The sequence below is a fragment of the Haliaeetus leucocephalus genome, unplaced genomic scaffold, assembly GCF_000737465.1.
Source record: "Haliaeetus leucocephalus isolate CR32 unplaced genomic scaffold, Haliaeetus_leucocephalus-4.0 Scaffold657, whole genome shotgun sequence".
NCBI classification, from domain to species: Eukaryota; Metazoa; Chordata; class Aves; order Accipitriformes; family Accipitridae; genus Haliaeetus; species Haliaeetus leucocephalus.
In genome coordinates, this window is record NW_010973093.1 from 5,922,061 (window position 1) to 5,939,905 (window position 17,845).

Genomic DNA, 17,845 nt, shown 5'->3' on the forward strand with positions numbered 1-17,845 from the left:
ATACAGTTACAGCCTTGCCTCAGCCACCACTTACCTGTCGAGCAGCTGGATCATTTCTTCATACTTCTCTGTCACCCTTCTTCCTTCAGCAGAGTCCAAGCAGCTGGTAGCACAACAGACAAGCTCAGCATTACATTTAGCTCTGTGAGGCTGTAGTCTGTATTTACCCCTTCCCAAGATCACCCACCAGTCTCCAGGCAGACTCTGAGTGGGGACCTTGGATTTCACCCCCACCACATCACCTAAAAATCATTTCACTGCACAAAGGCTATCCAAGCCCCAGTGCGCTCTCTCGGGTGTTTGCATGGCAACCTGCAAAATGGGAACCACATCCTGGGGGGAGAAGAAGGGCTCAGTGCTGCTGGAGGAATACTGGTCTCTTTAACATACCTAAACCTTCCAGTTTCACACTCTGTATTTGCACAAAGCATGGCAATCTCTGCTTATCAGCCAGCACTTTCTAAGATCAAAGAGGCTCAGAAGGAAGCAGCATGTGGCTTCTGGTAGATGCAGCTCTTTGCAGCGCCAAACTTGTGCCCCTCAAACCGTAGGGGCAGTGAAGGGCAAAGGCATCCCAGAGCTTGGGAGGCAGAACCCTGGCCACGCTGCCTGGGCTGTACAACTGCCTCCAAACCCAGGGAGGCAGCCGGCCAGACTAATTCCTATCAGGCCATCTTTTCCCCACTGTTTCATCTACAATATCTAAGTTTTCCTGAAAATGGTTGTTGATTTTGGAGGACATTTTGACAAAACCTGAATTAACTTAAACAAAAGCTAGCAAAGGGAGTGCCTGAACAGTCACCACTGGGCAAGTGCTGATCAAACCTTCTGGAAGTAAACAAGTCCTCTAAGCAAACCCCAGCAAAACCATCTTCATTTTTGCTTTTTAATCCTTTTTCCCCTTTCAAGTTGCATGTAGGAAAGAGCATCACGTCAGCTCCGCTGCAGGGCATGTTATTAACTGCTCTAAACGGAGGAAAGAAAATCAATGCAAAATGCAGATCTGGGTCCTTCTTCATGGTTTACAAAATTTGCCATTCAGATTCAAACTAGACATGGTAACTTGGGCTCTGTGCTGGGAATGGTCCAAGAGCTTGTTTCACTGCACTGATGTCTTTACTGCTGCAGAATACACCTTCAGTTGTCCTAAGTCCAACACTGCTTTGCTTACAAGGCTCTTAAATGCTGTCTCATATGGTGCCATGAGACGTGGCAGCTGCAAGTGTGGGGCCACACTTCTCCAAGACCACCCATAACAACAAGCATTCAGGTGATAAGTATTCCAGCACTAGTTTCTTCCCTTGATCTTGGGAGAGTGCTCCTTTGTTTAATGCTGAGAAAGTTGTCTTCTGTAAGTGCCTAGAGAAGTCCTCATCTGTTCACCAACCTGGAAATTAAGCTCCATCGATCCATCTTAGATGAGTCGAGTCCAGCACCTCTCTGCCATTCACAGCTTGGATGATGCCAGAACTGGGGCTTGCAGCCGAGGGTTGGGCTGCTCCCAGGGATGTCCTGGAGAACATGCTGAGTGGGATCGTAGTGGGAAAGGTTCCAATACCTCTTTCAATTGCAACCTAGGACTATGTCTGAAAGCTGAATAGCCTATGTACTATCCCACTGTGCCTCTTAACCACTTCAAAACAAATCCAATTAATGAGTTTCTTAAAGAAAAATGATCACAGGGAAGCTGAATAGCACCAGTGAAATCACTTTACACCTCTTTGACTAAGAATTATTTCAGCTATAACCATTGGATAATGTTCAACACAGAAAGAAAATCAGATTGATTAGAGAAAAGATATCAAGATGGTCATAAAGCAACTTAGCTGGAACAGACACGCACAGATGTGGGATGTGTCTGAAGTGACCAAATGGCACCTGGATTCGTGCTCGCAGCTCCTGAGCCCAGCCCAGCGCCCCAGCTACCGGTGGCATGTTCTTGTGCACAGGGGGGGATCCTGGGGAGGGCACATTTAAACAGCATTTGATTGAACACTCCACTTGTAACCCCAAAGATACACCAACAGAAATTCACCTGCACAAAATTGCTCTGATTTCCCAGCTTCCTTCCTAAAACCCAACATCTGCTACACTGATGTAGGTCTGTGACCAGGGCAAGTCTCCTAGTGCCTATGGACCTTGAATAAGGACCTGAGATCAAAGCAGAAGCCTGGCATATATTAGAAACAGAGCTGATAGAGAGGCATCCTTTACCTGGGATGCATTCCCTGCTCCCTACAAACACTGAGGTAGGGATTTCTGACCAGGAGCTAGTTCTGACCATCTTATCTCACACCCACAGAACAACATCTCCCAAATTCACAGCAAATGATGGATTCATCCTCCATTAATCTCTCCATTCCCTTTGTTAACCTGCACTGGTTCCAGCAGTGCTGCCTCTTATGGACTTGCCTGGTTCCAGTACAGTCTTTCTGAGGCAAGTAAACAGGTTGCTCTTCAAAAAGACACACTCTAATCCTCATAATCTGACACGAGTCTACCCATTCATCCAGTGCCAACGTTCGTGAGAAATAATAAACCTGGAAAAGGCTGGTTAAACTCTTGGTTACAAAGTCCCACTTGCATACTTTGCATTTACAGCATTACAAGGGAAACGCAATAAATTCATATTGCGGAGCACATGAGCGGGTTTGCAAGTCCCATGGGGTGTTCAAGGCAGCGCACAAGTGTGGAGAGAAACCCCTTGTCATAGCCTTGCTGGGGGAAAAGCTTAGCATGTGTCTTCATTCCCAATCACATATCACGTATACATGTTTAAAAAAGAATATTTTCCCCCACAACAGATTATTGGCTTTAATACTAAGAACAGAGCTTTCCCAGGCATTTCCATTTCCACCAGCAGCTATAGAGACCGAAAACATTTGCAATTTGGGAAGTTTTGGTTTCCTTAGAAAAGGCAAATTGTTTTCCCCGCAAAATTAATCTAAATCCAATTTCCTGTAAAATCAATTTTACTCAGCACATGCCACCCACCGAGCTCCAGCTCTGCCTGAATGTGCCTGGAATAGATCAGCCTAGCATGGTCCAAGGCACTGTTGAACATGCTGATGAGGACAGAGTATTTGTCAGCAGCATCTGCAGCAATTAGTGGTCGCTCCAAAAGGCTCCCGAACATGTCCAGCAACTGTGGAGGTGAAGAAGGAGGGAAAGAAAGGGGAAAAAATTCACAAACCCAACTTCTGCAGAGAGCCCCACTGGGCTCTTCTTCACTAGCCCAGATGCTTCATCTTCCTCACTAGCCCAGATGTCTGCACTGATGGGAACTTTGGAAAAGGGAAATTTCTTTCCTTTACCCTGCTTTTCCAAATAGTCCCTCCCTTTGTTACAGAGATGCTCATACTTTCTCTGTGGGTGAACCATATTCCAACTGTTACTCTTCAAATGCTTCAAAACTTGCTATTTTTTCAAAAACCTTAGAAAGAGAAATATTAACACTTTCTACAGTCTTTTCTACAAACACTTACATTGAAATTTTTCAGAAAATACCATTTACTTTTTCTGCAAGACAGATTAATTGGTAAACAAAACAGCCTTGTTTCTAGAAAACCTGAGTTTCCAAAATTAAAATACATCCATGTATTAACAATATTAACAAATTGATATTAACAATAGTCGCCTGGCTTTTAACCACAGTTCTAACCAGAAAATCCTAGAAAAATCATCATTTCCTCCAGCTCACAGACAGAGACACAAGTGAAACTCCTGGCATCCGAAAGCCTGATTTGAATAATTTCTTTGACTACTCTTTGTAAAACTGAACAAAGGTCTATTCTGTTTATGTCTTAATGGGAAGAGCAGAAATACTCCCAAAGCTTTCAGCAAACACACTGCTGCCAGCTCCATGGCTTGACAGTTTGCAAGGGACCCACAAGCATGGGCATTGCTAACCAAGACCAGCTGAAAAGCTACGAGTCTCATTGTCCCATTGTCTATTCCCATCAGCAAACACCAGCCCTGTGTGCCTGTAGCTACAGCACTGCCTAGCCTCCTCTGTGTAATTCACACCGAGGCAAATCATAGGCGCCCTGATTTCCCTTCTACAAAACAGATGGGATGTGACAAACAAACCTTGAAGGCGTGCTCCAAGTCCGAGGCATCATCGAAAGCCTGGATGAAAACACTGCCCAGCCGCCGGTCGATGTCTTCTACTTTCTGCTGGAAATCAAAGGCGTCTTGCTCAAACTCCTGCGGGAAGACAAAGCAGCAAGCTGTGAGGCTGCAAGACTGCACCAGGAAGGTACCTGCAACCTCCTGATCCAGAGATCTGTCCTCTTTTTATTCACCATGAATTAAACCACTCCTCTGGCCAACCTTCAGCCACCGCAGCATGGCAAAGCCCCATGGAGCCTGAGGACATTTCTGTACTGTCCCACAGCTGAGATCATGGCCCTCTGAGATGGATCCTTTGGTCCCGAGGGCTTTCCACAGTCCAACGAGCACTAACTTCAGCCTAGGGGCAAGATGGACTATTTCCGTGCCCTCTCCCCCCCAGCTTGGTCTGAAGACCACACCATCATACAGAAAACCCACAGATGCACCTGCTGAGTTCCAAATCCAATCTACTTTCAAGCCAAATCAAGCCTGTGGTTTTGATCATGAGCTGGCTGTAAGTGCAGTAACAATAAAGGCAGTTTCAAAACACTGGCATAGGTTGCCCAGAGAGGTTGTGGAGTCTCCACCCTTGGACATATCCAACCTCAGAGACATTTAACCTGACTGGTCACAGACTTGCTCTAGCTGAGCCTCCTTTGAGCTGGGGAGGTGGACTAGGTGATCTCCAGAGGTCCTTTCCAACCTCGACAGCTTCTGTAATTTCCATCGTCTTCTGGAACTGCTTTTCTTGCTCCAATTGTAATAAATCCTTTGAAGTTCATAAACAAAATCTAGGTTTGTTTTCCTACAGGTAAAAGGACCCAAATCAAAGACTGAACTTGACAAACTGGGAGACTTCAGTCCTTCTGTCCTAGCTTGGACAAAGGCACTAAAAATTAGGCCATGTGTCTCTTTCCTGAAAGGACAAAGCATAAGGCAACAGCTTTTGCTACTATCACTGCTGAGCTCCAGTAGAACTAGATGCCATGTTTTAGCTAAAAGAGGTTCTAAAAAGTTAACAGAGGGTGCAAAACTCAAGCACTGAAAGAACAAGCATGACTCAGAGTCACACAAAAGGTGGTGGGGTCACTGAAACCAAGCCAGCTCCTGCACAGCCACCGTCACCACTCTTTCTGTGCCCTCCCTCCTGAAGGAGGGGTGACATGGAGCAAGCAGCTTTCCAGCAAGATCCTCCCAGGCAGCACTGGGGACGTGCCACCCACTGCAGAAATGCACCGGGAACTACAGGAAACAAAGCACAAGCCACCCATCACCACACCAGACAGCGTCCCACTGCCAGCCCAGCCACCCTTCACCCCAGCGTGGCCCTTTTGAAGGGAGCAAGGCAGGAGCCTGCTGGAGGGAGGACTTTGCCCCAGGATTACCTTCCACTTGGATGTCTTCCATGAATGGCTGCCCCATGAGCAGTGTGAGAGTGGAGCTCCTCACCACGGAGCTTCCCTACAGCCACTCCAGTTTTAGCACTCCCTCCTCTAGATCTGTGGACAGGCCTAACCCTGTCCCACTCACCAGACACAGCAAACTGACCCCAGGGCAAACAGGACAAGCAGCAGCAGAAGTCAAAGATCTTCTAAGATCAGACACAACCGTGGGACACAGACCCCTTCAAAAATGTCATTCCCACCCTTCCTTCACAGCTCACCCAGGCTATGCTGCTCGGTGTCAAAGCCAAGACCAGGAGTTTCTGAATAGACAATAAGGAGGCCCATGGCACGTTTACTTTGCCCTGCTTGCACGACATATGCTACTGTGAGCATCTGTGATCCAGATGGCCATTGAGCCATGACCCAGAAGGCTGGGAATATTCCTTTAACTAAAGCACTACTGATAATAAAATACAGAGTCCTTAAATTCTGAGAGTACCAGATGCCATGCATTCATCTAGACAAGAGCAAACACACCCCCAGAGATTACCTGAGCTGGCCCTCATCAGGCGAGCTAGACACCAAGAGCAGGAAAGCAAAGAGACGTGGATGTTGGTACAGCTCGTATACACTAGCAAGCACCAGGTCCACAGAAAGTTTGTGTAAAAGGCATGGAAATCCAGGTTTCCCAGCTGCACTGGTCTAAGGTCCTGCACTAGCAAGATATGCTAAATATAGACCTGCAAGAACTCCCAAATCTCTGCAGGAACGTCCAGCAGCTCCCTGTTCCCTACAGTGACAGATCAGATCATAATGAAAGGAGGAAGGAGCTGGAAAGAAGTCAGCAGGACTGCACATGAGCCAAGGCTTCATCGCAGAGGAAGCTGCTGCTTTGGAAACATGCACATGTTGCTGGCGTTCCCACAGGCTGGTCCCACCTACCATGTTGGTCAGCTCAAGGCAGTCATAGGTTCGCTCTGCAAACACCTTGTACACCTCTTGGAATTCTTCATACATGTCCAGCACCTGCTGACTCAGGGCCTTCCCTTTAATCCCGCTGAACTCAATCTTCTCCAGCTTCATCAGGTCCAGGGCAGTTGCCAGGAGATCCTGCAAAGTCAATGGAGGCACGCACAGGTTAGGATGTTGACAAATGAAGACGACAACAGCTGTCACAACACAGAGCTGTGCTTGCTGTTATGCCAAAGGACCTCCCCAAGCACCCCGCTGGTGCTCAAGCTGAGTAGCACAAATGGGAAAGGGGAGCCAGATTCTACCTGTCCTGGGCATCAGTGGCTGCTCATATCACGTCCCTCCCTAGTGGGACCTGCTGATGCCACTAGAAATACTATGCCAACTGTAAAATTACTTTTAAGGGTATTTAGAGGACAGATCCAAAGCAACATATGAGACCCTGATATATCATCCAGCATAGCTAAGAATCCCAATTTCAGAGGTATTAACCAAGAAGAGACCTCTGATGTTCACAGGTACCTCAACTGTCCAAAGCTCCTGCTCAGCCAAACCTCCATGCATCCAAGTGGATGTTACTGGCCCTGCCCAGCTGGCCTGCTCTGCTGAGATGGGAATATGGGTTCTTCCCTTCCCATTCTCTGCAGCCTGGCATGGCCTGCCCCATGGTGCCACCTCTCAGGAAAATGCCCCTCTCAACCAGCTATGGCAGCAGCACCGGGAAGCCCTGCCACCACCCCACCCCATCCATCTCTTTTGGTAGGGCTAAGCAAGGGCTGGTTGAACGTCCGTTGTCCCAGAGGACCAGGAGAAATGTGCTGATCTCAAGCACAGGAATGTGCTGGCAGCTGTCCTGCTCTCACTGAGCTCAGGGGACAACCCCAAAAGCAGAGCTAAGCAGGTACAGAGCTTCACCCCCAAACAGATGGCACTTAGCCAGTGCCAGTGCCTCTCAGACAGGGGCTGCCAAATGGGTCACAGCCCAGGACACAGCCCATGGCCCAGAGCGTCCCATGCTGCGCTGAGGCATCACCAGGCTTTGGTGCCACCCCATGATGCTCCAGGCAGAGATGGAGAGATGCCGCACGCTTACAGTTCCTGCCATGGTCAGGCTTATCAGAAACAGCTTCCAGCCAAGGGAACAACTGCTCACAGGTCCCTGACAGTTAAACAACCACGGCTTTGAGAACCTCCCGCATTTCTGAGGGAAGAGGGTGCGAGCAGAGAGCCTCCCCAGCCAGGCGGCAGGCTTTACAACAGACATGCAATGCAAAACAGTGAGATGAACCAGGGGAAAGAGCCACTTCTCTCTCCATGTGTTCATGGGCTACCTGTGCATCAGCACAATTGCAGCTTTTATGGATTTCAAAAACAAATGCTGACACACTATTTAGTAAGAGCACATTCACTTCAACAAATACCTTGTAAGGTAAAAATAACATAGAAATAACAGCTGCTCCTTGCTCTGTCTTGCAAGGTTGCTTGAAAAGAAGGGGGAGGGGGGGTGGGATGGGGAGAGGCAGAAGCTTTCCTCATTAACAGGCTGGTGTGCGCTATGCTTTTAATTATTATTTTACAGCTCACTCCACAGGCCTCTGACCGCAGGGAGGGTGGGACAGACAGGGAAGGAGGTCGCAGGCACCGGCCAAAAAGCATGTGTAGCTCAAAACCTCTGGCTTTTTTCTGTAGCCTACATCCATAGTACCCAAGCAATGAGCAATCAGTGCCCAGAGCCTTTGCAGAGTGATAGTGCGTAATTACTGTCACTCATACTGTTCTCACAACCTGCAGTTACTCCTGAGTCTACTTATATTCCTCTCTACACTGGCCAGCATGATTTGGTTAACTGCACACTGAATCCTATTGGAAACCATCATTATGAATAGTTTTAAAATAGACATCAGTCATAGTGGTTTTCAACATAGTTAATTAAAAGAATGCATAAAGTTATACAGTGTGTTTAAACCAGTAAAACCTTCTGTTCCACTGGAAAAAACAAGAGAAAGAGAAAAACAATGCAGACCTTCCTTTGAATAGGCAACTGCCAGCAGCTGATACACTGCACATCTGATTCTACACACCAGGAACGTGGCAATGATAAACAGAGATTCATTTCAGAAGTGCGTGGATAGCAGATGAATGTGTGCTGTTAACCACGCGAGAGATAAGAGGTATATACAATGTCTGTATGTCTGTGGTCTCCAGACGCAGCCACCCGACAAGGAGAGTGCTCATATGCACAGGGCTGTCCCCACACATTCAGACCTGCTCTCTCCAGAATAACATCCCCTCCGGCTCGAGGAGCCCTCAGCCATGCTGGGAGCTGAGGGAAAATGGGACTCGTGACACCAGATGTCCCTGCCTCAGATGACCATCTCACAGTGACAAGCCTTGACAAACAGGGACACCCCTGAGCCACAGTACCCCAGCTGGACAGATCATTGGGACATGAAGGGATGACCTGGTGAGGAACATGTCCCCACTCCTTCCCAGGCCCACGTGGCACAGCCATGTGGTGCCCAGCCACAAGGTGAGCATGTGGCCTCTCCAAGTCAGACAGGACCCAGCTCTGGGGTGTCTCTGATGGCAGCAGGAGGACTAGGAGATTGTATTGCTTTATTTACAGCCGTGCAAACCACAGCCCCCAGTAATTCCCATTCCCCTGCCCCAACAGGAGCAAGGAGTCCAAAGGGACTCTTGGGAACAATGATACACCTACCAACCTGACCAGAAGGACACGACAGCGTATCTTACACGTGCACCACGCAGGACATGGTAAAAAAAGGTCCTAGCCTTGCTGTAGCAGAAGACCTAACAGCAAAAAGAGCAGCCTCATCCCCTGGCATCAAGTGAAGCTATAGGAAGGGAAGATGCCAGCAAGTGAGTTCATGGCTACAGAGCTCTCCTGAAGGCTTGTAATATTTTTCAAGACCACAGTCTCACCTCCACCACCTCCAGTCTCTTCAGGAAGCTGTCCAGCCTCGCAAACACCATCATGGCGTGGAAGTCCCACTCCCTGACTTCTTGGCCTGGTTCATAATATGTGTGCAGTTTTTCCCTTCTCTCCTCAAATGCCCCTTTGAATGCATTCAGGATGCCAAGCACCATTTGCACCTTGCCCAGGCTCTCTTCCATCTCCCCTTTCAGAAGGTCTTCTGGAGACAGGTACACCAGGGCCTGGAAGAGCAAAATCATACCTGAGAGGTTACTTCTGCCATCACAGAAAACGGTGACTTCTTGCACTGAACATGTTTGAACCTACTTCTCAAGTTAAGAATCACTTTGCCAGGGGAGGACGGGGAAAGGAGGAGAGAGGGGACTTTCATTAAAAAAAGTTCCTTTGTGTGCTGGTTTTGGCTGAGATAGAGTTAATTTTCTTCATAGTAGCTAGTATGGGGCTATGTTTTGGATCTGTGCTGAAAACACAGATCCAATGATAATGCCAAGATGTTTTCATTACTGCTGAGCAGTGCTTACACAGAGTCAAGGCCTTTTCTGCTTCTCACCCCACCCCACCAGTGAGGAGGCTGGGGGTGCACAAGAAGTTGGGAGGCGACACAGCTGGGACAGCTGACCCCAACTGACCCAAGGGACATTCCAGATCTTATGACATCATGGTCAGTATATAAAGCTGGGGGAAGAAGGAATTGAGGACATTAAGAGTTACAATGTTTTGTCTTCCCATGTAACCATTAAGTGTGATGGAGCCCTGCTTTCCTGGAGATGGCTGAACACCTGCCTGCCGATGGGAAGTAGTGAATGAATTCCTGGTTTTGCTTTGCTTGCGTGTGTGGCTTTTGCTTTACCTATTAAACTGTCTTTATCTCAATCCACGAGTTTTCTCACTTTTACCCTTCTGATTCTCTCCCTCATCCCACTGTGAGGGAGGTGAGCGAGTGGCTGCATGGTGCTCAGTTGCCAGCTGGGGTTAAACCACAACACCTTGGCAAACGCAGGCATCGCGACCACACACCTGCTGAATGAGTAGGTTGCAGATTTCCTGGAGCAGCACTACTATCCGCACGGGCACATTGTAGTGCTTGGAGGTGACCCAGACCAAACACACCACATGGAGCAGAGGGACCAGGAAAGGCTTCACCTCACTGAACTCAACCGTCTCTATGTCTTCTAAGTGGCGCTTGAGGGGTGTCAGGTGCAGGTGAATGTCCTGAGCTTCAGTCAAAGCTGTGTTAAGAGATGGGAGACGTGGTAAGATCCACCAAGCTGTGGTGCATTGGGTTACAAGTTGGATGCTGGCCTCACCTCGCCGGATGGAAAGGTGCCTGGGAAAACAAACAGTCCTGACAAGCACAAAGCACACTCACCTACCTGTGTGCTAAAGATTGCTCACCCTTGAACATTGCTCAGCTACGGCAGTAACCAAAGCAGGAAATAAGCTGACATGATGGCAAGGGACAGGGAGCTGGGACCAGGCTTTGTGCAGAAGCTGAGTCCACAACTGCTAAATGAGCTGCAGGGAACATGCCCAGCAGCACTGAAAATACAGTACTGCCACTGCTATGAGCAGGCTACAGGCCTTGCCACATAGCACTGCAGGCTATATAGCATCACAGGCTATATAGAATCACAGGTCTTGGCCTGAGCTCATTTTAGCTCAGGTTTGGCTACAGCAGCCCCTTGCCCAGTGGGCAGATGATCATGGTCCCACTTGATCTGGCTGTAACAGCAAACCTGTCAATAGCAAGTTAACTAATGTCTGACTAGTTGAAAGCTTTAGTTTAGCTTTGTACAGCTGTGTGGTTTTACTCTGAAGAATTATCCCAGAGTGCAAGTATTAATAAAACCAGGTGATTGTTGTGCAATTAAACCTGTGGACCAACAAGAAGAGAAGTGATGGAAGTGGTTGAACGCCTATAAAAATAATCCCCAACACCCAAGACCAAGGAAGAAGAAACTCCCACTATCAACATTATCCTCCCAGCAAAGACAGACAACAGCCACACCACCACAACAGCAGGGAGGGCACAATACCAGGGAAAGGGGCAGAGACTTAAAAGCAGGTGCATACAAATCTGAACTGTGTTGTAACGAAAATTAACAATTACAGTCCAAATTATCCAGTTAGGGTTTAGTCCAAATTATCCAGTTAGGGTTAGTATTGCTGTAACTGGATTAAAACCAAGTATTTGTTGTATTTTGATTAGACCTTTGAAGCATTAATTAGTCAATGAACTCTTGGCTCTTTATATAAGGCATGTTTCTCTAGCTCGTATAAATTGCACAGTGTAGAGTGTGACAAAGTTCCTTAAAAGATTAAATGTTTCCACGTGAAGAGGTGAAGAACAGCATTATCTGTCAGCATATACATAGCTAGCAAAGTCTGAATGGTTTTGTCTTGCCAGGGAGCAGCTGGGTTGAAGATGGACATGGAGGGTCAGCTATATGGGTCCACAGGGGAAGGAGCAGCAGGACTACACTGTTTTTCACTATGGAGGGGAATTTGCAGTGTTTCCTTTGGCTGGACTGAACTCCCCTAAGCAAAGTTCACCAGAAAAAAAGATGGTGCTTGATTCAAGAGAGCTGCATTTCTTAAGGTAGACTTTTGCGTCACCTACAGGCAAAAAATAATCCTTTCTTATATGTCTTCTTATGAGTGAAAAAAAAAAGTCTTTAATTCCCTAAACTGGGAAATGCAAACTTGTCATTTTTTCTGCTCAAAGCTCTGTTGTCTTACTGCATTATGCCAGATTGGGAGAATCAGGGAGAGGAGAAGGCAGATCTGCTGTTGCACACCACCACCTACAGGTCACCCATCCCACTGGCATCCTTGCAACAATCTCCCTGACAAGGTGGCCAGGAGAGCTGCAAGCTGGCCAGCCCTTGCAACCCTGGGAGGACGTTACTGGATGGGGATGTGGACAGACTGTGGGACAGGAGGCCATGCTCCCTGTGCTGCAGCCCCTCCACAGGTAACAGACCTCCCCACCACACTGCTACAACGCAGGATCCAGAGCTCTGCCTCTGCCCAGCTCTGCCTGGATTTCTGCACAACTGCAGGGACCCTGCTTTCCTGTGGTGTGACACAGGTGACAACACCTGCCTGCTTTCATCAGAGGCCTTGAAATCCTCATGCTCAAAGGTCCCCATCCTGAAGTGCAAACTGCTGTTCCTTTAGCAAGGAGGCTCGGGTTGCAGTGGCCAAAGCCTGGGAAATAGCAGTCTAGCAAAGTTGTTTCAGTTAACTACAAGATCTGTCCTGTTATTCTGAACCCCCATTCCTGCAGACTGATACCAGAGGAGCTGGTGAAAGCTGGGGTGAGTCCTGCTGGATAATGCAAATGCTTTATTACAGTAGAGTGAATTCCCAAATCCACTCACCCCGACCTTTGGGAAGGGTCTGGCTCAACAGACCAGTGATCATGCTTGTCCCAGCCTGGAAACAAAAGCATCAGATCAAGTACAAGCAGGCCAGTTTCACTCCATGAACCAGAAGGAGGTCCAGAAACAAGGTGGCAGTCCCCACAGTCACAGCAAACTCCATATGACCAGTGCCATTACAGCCACATTGGGCTTGAAACCAGTAAAACCAGGCTATGAACAAAGGCCAGAAGTCAGCACTAGGGTGAAGTTGCCCCAGCATCTCACCTGCTTCAACATCCATGAGCATAGCTTTGAAGGCCGGGACATAGCTGCTCTCAACTCTCTCCAGCACCTCCATCATGTTCCTCACCTTCCTTGTTCTCAGCTGATCGTAAATGCATTGCAGGTCATCACACCTACAGCAACCAAGACACATTACAAGCCCACACTGGGACAGCATCAGCTGTCCGCCCACACCATCCATTTCCCCTGGGCCTGATTCAGGATTTCCTCCAGCTACACAGGGACTGAGTCCCAACAGTGAAAGGAAATGGGAGGAAGCTCCTGCAGGAGGCACGGACAAACCCTACAGGACAGAGAGACGCTGCTGGGGTTCAGCATGACAGCAGCTCTGTCACTGGCAGGACACTGCTGAAAGAAGCCATCGGGTGTTTCTGTAGGCATTAGCAACAGCTCTCCAGCAGGCAGGGTTCTGCCCTGAGTCAGCCCAAACCAACATGGCACAAAGGTTTTCAAAGGGCAGGAGGAAATTCCACTCCCTGGCTCCTGAGCATCTAAACCCCCTCTGGCATTGGCAGATGAACAGCAGTAGGCAGCTGAGGTGCACCATTTCCAGAAGGCCCTACAGAAGGTGTCCATCAGCTCTTACTCCTGTAGCTGGTTCCTAGTGAACAGTGACAGAAAGACCATTTCCAAAAAAATTCCCTTGAGGTGTAGCCCCTGTGCTGGGGCTAAGTTAAAACACAGCCAGCTGCCCAGTTACCTCCCAGACACTTTGCAGATCATGATTATTTTATGTGCGGGAGCAATTTTCCTTAGCTCAAGCCTTTATATGAACCCGAGGCAGCCTGCTCTTCTCAACTCATAGAAGTAGCAGCTCTGTTACCAGCACTCTTCCTCCACCCAAAACCAATGCCAGCAATCACCATGCCCTGGCCAGGCTGCCCAGGGTACCTGTTCTTCCAGAACTCCAGTTCCACCTTCGGGTTAGGGTTGCTGCCTTGCAGGAGAGGCTCTGAAGACTCTTTCTTCAGTGCTCCCTGGATCTGGTAGCTCCAATCTATGATGGCCGACTCAGTGGCATGTACAAGAGATTTATCTATCAGCTCCAGGCTGCAAGAAAGAAACCACATGGCTAACATTGCTTTCCACTTGTTGATGTGCATTGTCCAATTGGATCTACTTCAAATGACCCTGTGGGCAGCTGGATTTTTACAGACTACAGTCTAGCTTCATGTTTCAAAACCACAAAACAATCAAAACCCATAAGATTTTGCCATTGTTTTAATACAGGAATTACATTGTAGAGAAAAGGGATGAAGCTCCGCAGTAGTGCGGGCAACAATACATTGTTCATAAAATGAATGGTGGAAATGAAAAGCCAGTTGCCACCTCTGCACAGCCAGTCACTGTCGCATCAGATCCATTCAGGTTCACGGTCTAACCTGGAAAGCCATACCTCCAGCAAGATTCTCTCTCCCTGTACTGTTCTCCCTGAATCTATTCTATCTCCCCACAGTCATTAACTGGCTTAATTCAGAAAGAAACTACACAAAGTAGGCTGGCATGTTGAGGACAGGTCACCCCATTGCCTTGGAAGCAGTAACTTCTCACACAATCCCACCCATACCACATCCTGTCTAAGGAGTGATTGATTCCACTGCACTTACTAACACATCTCCTGAGGTCCCACAGGTGCAAGCATACAGCCCAGACATGACAATGACACGATGGGCGAATGCATATGCCTCTGTGGGCCTTCCAGACTCGGTTATTTTGGACTAGGCCAGGCTCACAGCACTGCAACAGTCAAACTCCTTCCACTCCCAGCTCTGGGCACCAACCTGGCTTCTTGGCAGGACCAGGTGGAAGTTCCCCCAGCTGCAATGTGAGCACCCTGCCAGACATATCAGCTAGCAAAGGATGGGGATTCTTCATCTGCTGGACATCTGGCAGGATAAAGAGCGGCTGCACATGGGGCTCAGCCTCCCATGGCTGCCCAGTGATCTGGACAAGGGGATTGAGCGCACCCTCAGTAAGTTTGCAGACACCAAGTTGGGAGGGAGCATTGATTTGCTTGAGGGTAGGAAGGCTCTATAGAGGGATCCGGACCAGCTGGATTGATGGGCCAAGGCCAATTGTATGAGGTTCAACAAGGCCAAGTGCCGGGTCCTGCAATTCAGTCACAACAACCCCATACAACACTACAGTTTTGGGGAAGAGTGGCTGGAAAGCTGCCCAGCGGAAAAGGACCCGGGTGTGTTGGTCGACAGCCAGCTATGAGCCAGCAGTGTGCCCAGGTGGCCAAGAAGGCCAACGGCATCCTGGCTTGTATCAGAAATAGTGTGGCCAGCAGGACTAGGGCAGGAATCATCCCCCTGTACTTGGCACTGGTGAGGCCACACCTTGAGTACTGTGTTAAGTTTTGGGGCCCCTCACTACAAGAAAGACATTGAGGTGCTGGAGCATGTCCAAAGAAGGGCAAGAAAGCTGGTGAAGGGTCTAGAGCACAAATCTTATGAGGAGCGGCTGAGGGAACTGGAGTTGTTTAGCCTGGAGAGGAGGCCTTATCACTCTCTACAACTACTTGAAAGGAGGTTGTAGTGAGGTGGGGGTCGGTCTATTCTCCCAGGTAACAAGTGATAGGACAAGAGGAAACAGCCTCAGGTTGTTCCAGGGGAGGTTTAGATTGGATAGTAGGAAAAATTTCTTCACTGAAAGGGTTGTCAAGTATTGGAACAGGCTGCCCAGGGAAGTGGTTGAGTCACCATCCCTGGAGGTATTTAAAAGACGTGTTGATGTGGTGCTTAGGGATGTGATTTAGTGGTGGACTTCGCAGTGTTAGGTTTACGGTTGGACTTGATGACCTTAAGGGTCTTTTCCAACCTAAATGATTCTATGATTCTATTCTATGATTCTAACTAGTCAGAAAATCTGGGGTGGCTTTCCTGGGGATTATCCCTCAAGGACTGTAAATGAACTTCAGAATCATGACAGCAACCAGGGAAGTCTAACTCTGAATGGAGAGAACCAAAATTATCAAAGTCATTCCTTTACTTCTTGAAGAGAAACACAAGGAAATGCAGCGGGTGTCTGGGAAGTCACCCTACTTCTCCAGGAGGACAAATGCAACGGGTTCCAAATCTCTCTATGGGACCATGAACAGTTTAGGAGCTTGCAGGAAGTTGTAGGTGTTTTTTCCTGTACCTTTGCATGACAAATCCAGTTTTAAAGGGAGGCAGAATAGTCCTGACCAAGCATGCAGCATTGAACCACTCACAAGCGAGTAATTTAACTTCTAAACAGTGCACCTTGGGAGCATGCTTTGACAGGCAGAAGCCAGAGAAAGAGAGAATCCTGCCTTCCCGTTCAGTGGCATCAGGAAAACAGGAGAGGTTTTGCCAACACGGTTTGGTTTTTTTTTTCCTCACTGATCCAAGCAGTTCATTGCTTCTCTGTGTGCCCACATGCCTTTGCACTTTCTGAGTTTTTCCTGCCTGTACTATTGCACAGTCCCCAAAGACGGAGCCCATAAACTAGAGAGCAGGTAGAGCAAAATACACCCATCTTGGCAGTCTGAATGAGCAGCAGATGACAGGGAGCAAGAAGAGTGCCCATGACTGGGGAGGAGGATCTCTAGAAGACACAGCACATGCATCAGCAGCAGAAAACCCAGCGGAGAGCCAGGGGTGGTACTCACGATTTCTTGTTTTCCAGATCAATGTCCTCAATTCTCTCCAAGCCAGCTGGAAGAGGCAGCAAGGTCTTGCCCTTTACTTGGCCAACAACCATGAAAACAGTACTTTTTAGGCTGTGGACATGACGCATAATGTCTTGTGACACCACTTGTGGCCAGCCCTGATGGTTCTTCTGGTTCGTCAGGATGGGCACGATGACCTATAGCAGGAGTCATGAAACAGCAATGGAGAAACAAGTGCTGCAGGAGATGGACAGGCCACCAGGCTCCGGGCTTCTTGCTTCGCCAAGCCTGGAGACCCATATTATTGCTGTCTCAAGCAGTTCCCTACCTATGTGAAACAAGGGCAGATGATGAGTGGGCCTCTCTACAGGCCCACTTCGTATACTAGTACACCCTCTTCCCCAAATACAAGCAGCTGAGAAGGGTGGAAACCAGCAGACAAAGCTAGCAGCCCTGTCCTCAGGCTCTCCCAGCCTCTCAAACCTGCAACTAGAGACAGCTCCACAGGCTCTTGTCCCCTTGCCCTCACAACACCTCCTGGTGCTTGCTCCCCATTTCACTGCCAGCGGGCAGGGGAGGGAGGCAGGGTCACAGGCTTCGGGCAGCCTTTCAAGACTAGCAGGGCTGGGCTGAACCCACAGGCTGTCCCTTGATGGCAATCCCCAGTGCACTGAAAGGGAAGGTCTTCTTGTACCTCCTGGGATCTACTGTTGGTGAGGGTCCCCTAGGTCCCCATCCAAACTGTACTGCAGGTCTTGAGCACAGCTACTTTTTAGGTTATTTTCCAAAGTTGCAGCCCACTAAATATGATTTCTGTCTTTATCAGTGAAAGTTCCCAGGGTTTGTACTGACCCAACAGTGTGGGGTCTCATGGCTGGGCTGAGCTTGCCTGGACCTGAGCTGCTTTTGGCTGTTTGAGCTGTGACAGCAACACAGTGTCTGTCACCTACTCCGCTCTGGGACCAGCCTTTGGCAACAGCCTGGCAAAGCCAGGTTGTCCCTGGTGACAAACAACAGCCCTTTGTGTTACCAGGCTCAGGGGAGACTAAAGGTATAAAAATAGCTACAAATGGACACAAATTTGAAAAGGAATAAAGCAGCCCAGCACCACCAT

At 48.5% G+C, this 17,845-nt stretch overlaps 1 protein-coding gene across 1 annotated transcript in view; it reads right to left on the minus strand.

The window, feature by feature from the left end:
* DNAH9 (dynein, axonemal, heavy chain 9) overlaps nucleotides 1-17,845 on the minus strand; it is a 206,883-nt gene extending 189,038 nt beyond the window's left edge. Inside the window, exons 1-11 of the mRNA XM_010579502.1 lie at nucleotides 17,840-17,845; nucleotides 16,732-16,928; nucleotides 13,986-14,144; nucleotides 13,077-13,207; nucleotides 10,444-10,655; nucleotides 9,414-9,647; nucleotides 6,441-6,608; nucleotides 4,090-4,206; nucleotides 2,995-3,145; nucleotides 1,844-1,958; nucleotides 35-103 (exon numbers count right to left, since the gene is read on the minus strand). Coding sequence (XP_010577804.1) covers nucleotides 35-103; nucleotides 1,844-1,958; nucleotides 2,995-3,145; nucleotides 4,090-4,206; nucleotides 6,441-6,608; nucleotides 9,414-9,647; nucleotides 10,444-10,655; nucleotides 13,077-13,207; nucleotides 13,986-14,144; nucleotides 16,732-16,928; nucleotides 17,840-17,845 — 1,559 coding nt within the window. The remainder of the gene's footprint in view (nucleotides 1-34; nucleotides 104-1,843; nucleotides 1,959-2,994; nucleotides 3,146-4,089; nucleotides 4,207-6,440; nucleotides 6,609-9,413; nucleotides 9,648-10,443; nucleotides 10,656-13,076; nucleotides 13,208-13,985; nucleotides 14,145-16,731; nucleotides 16,929-17,839) is intronic.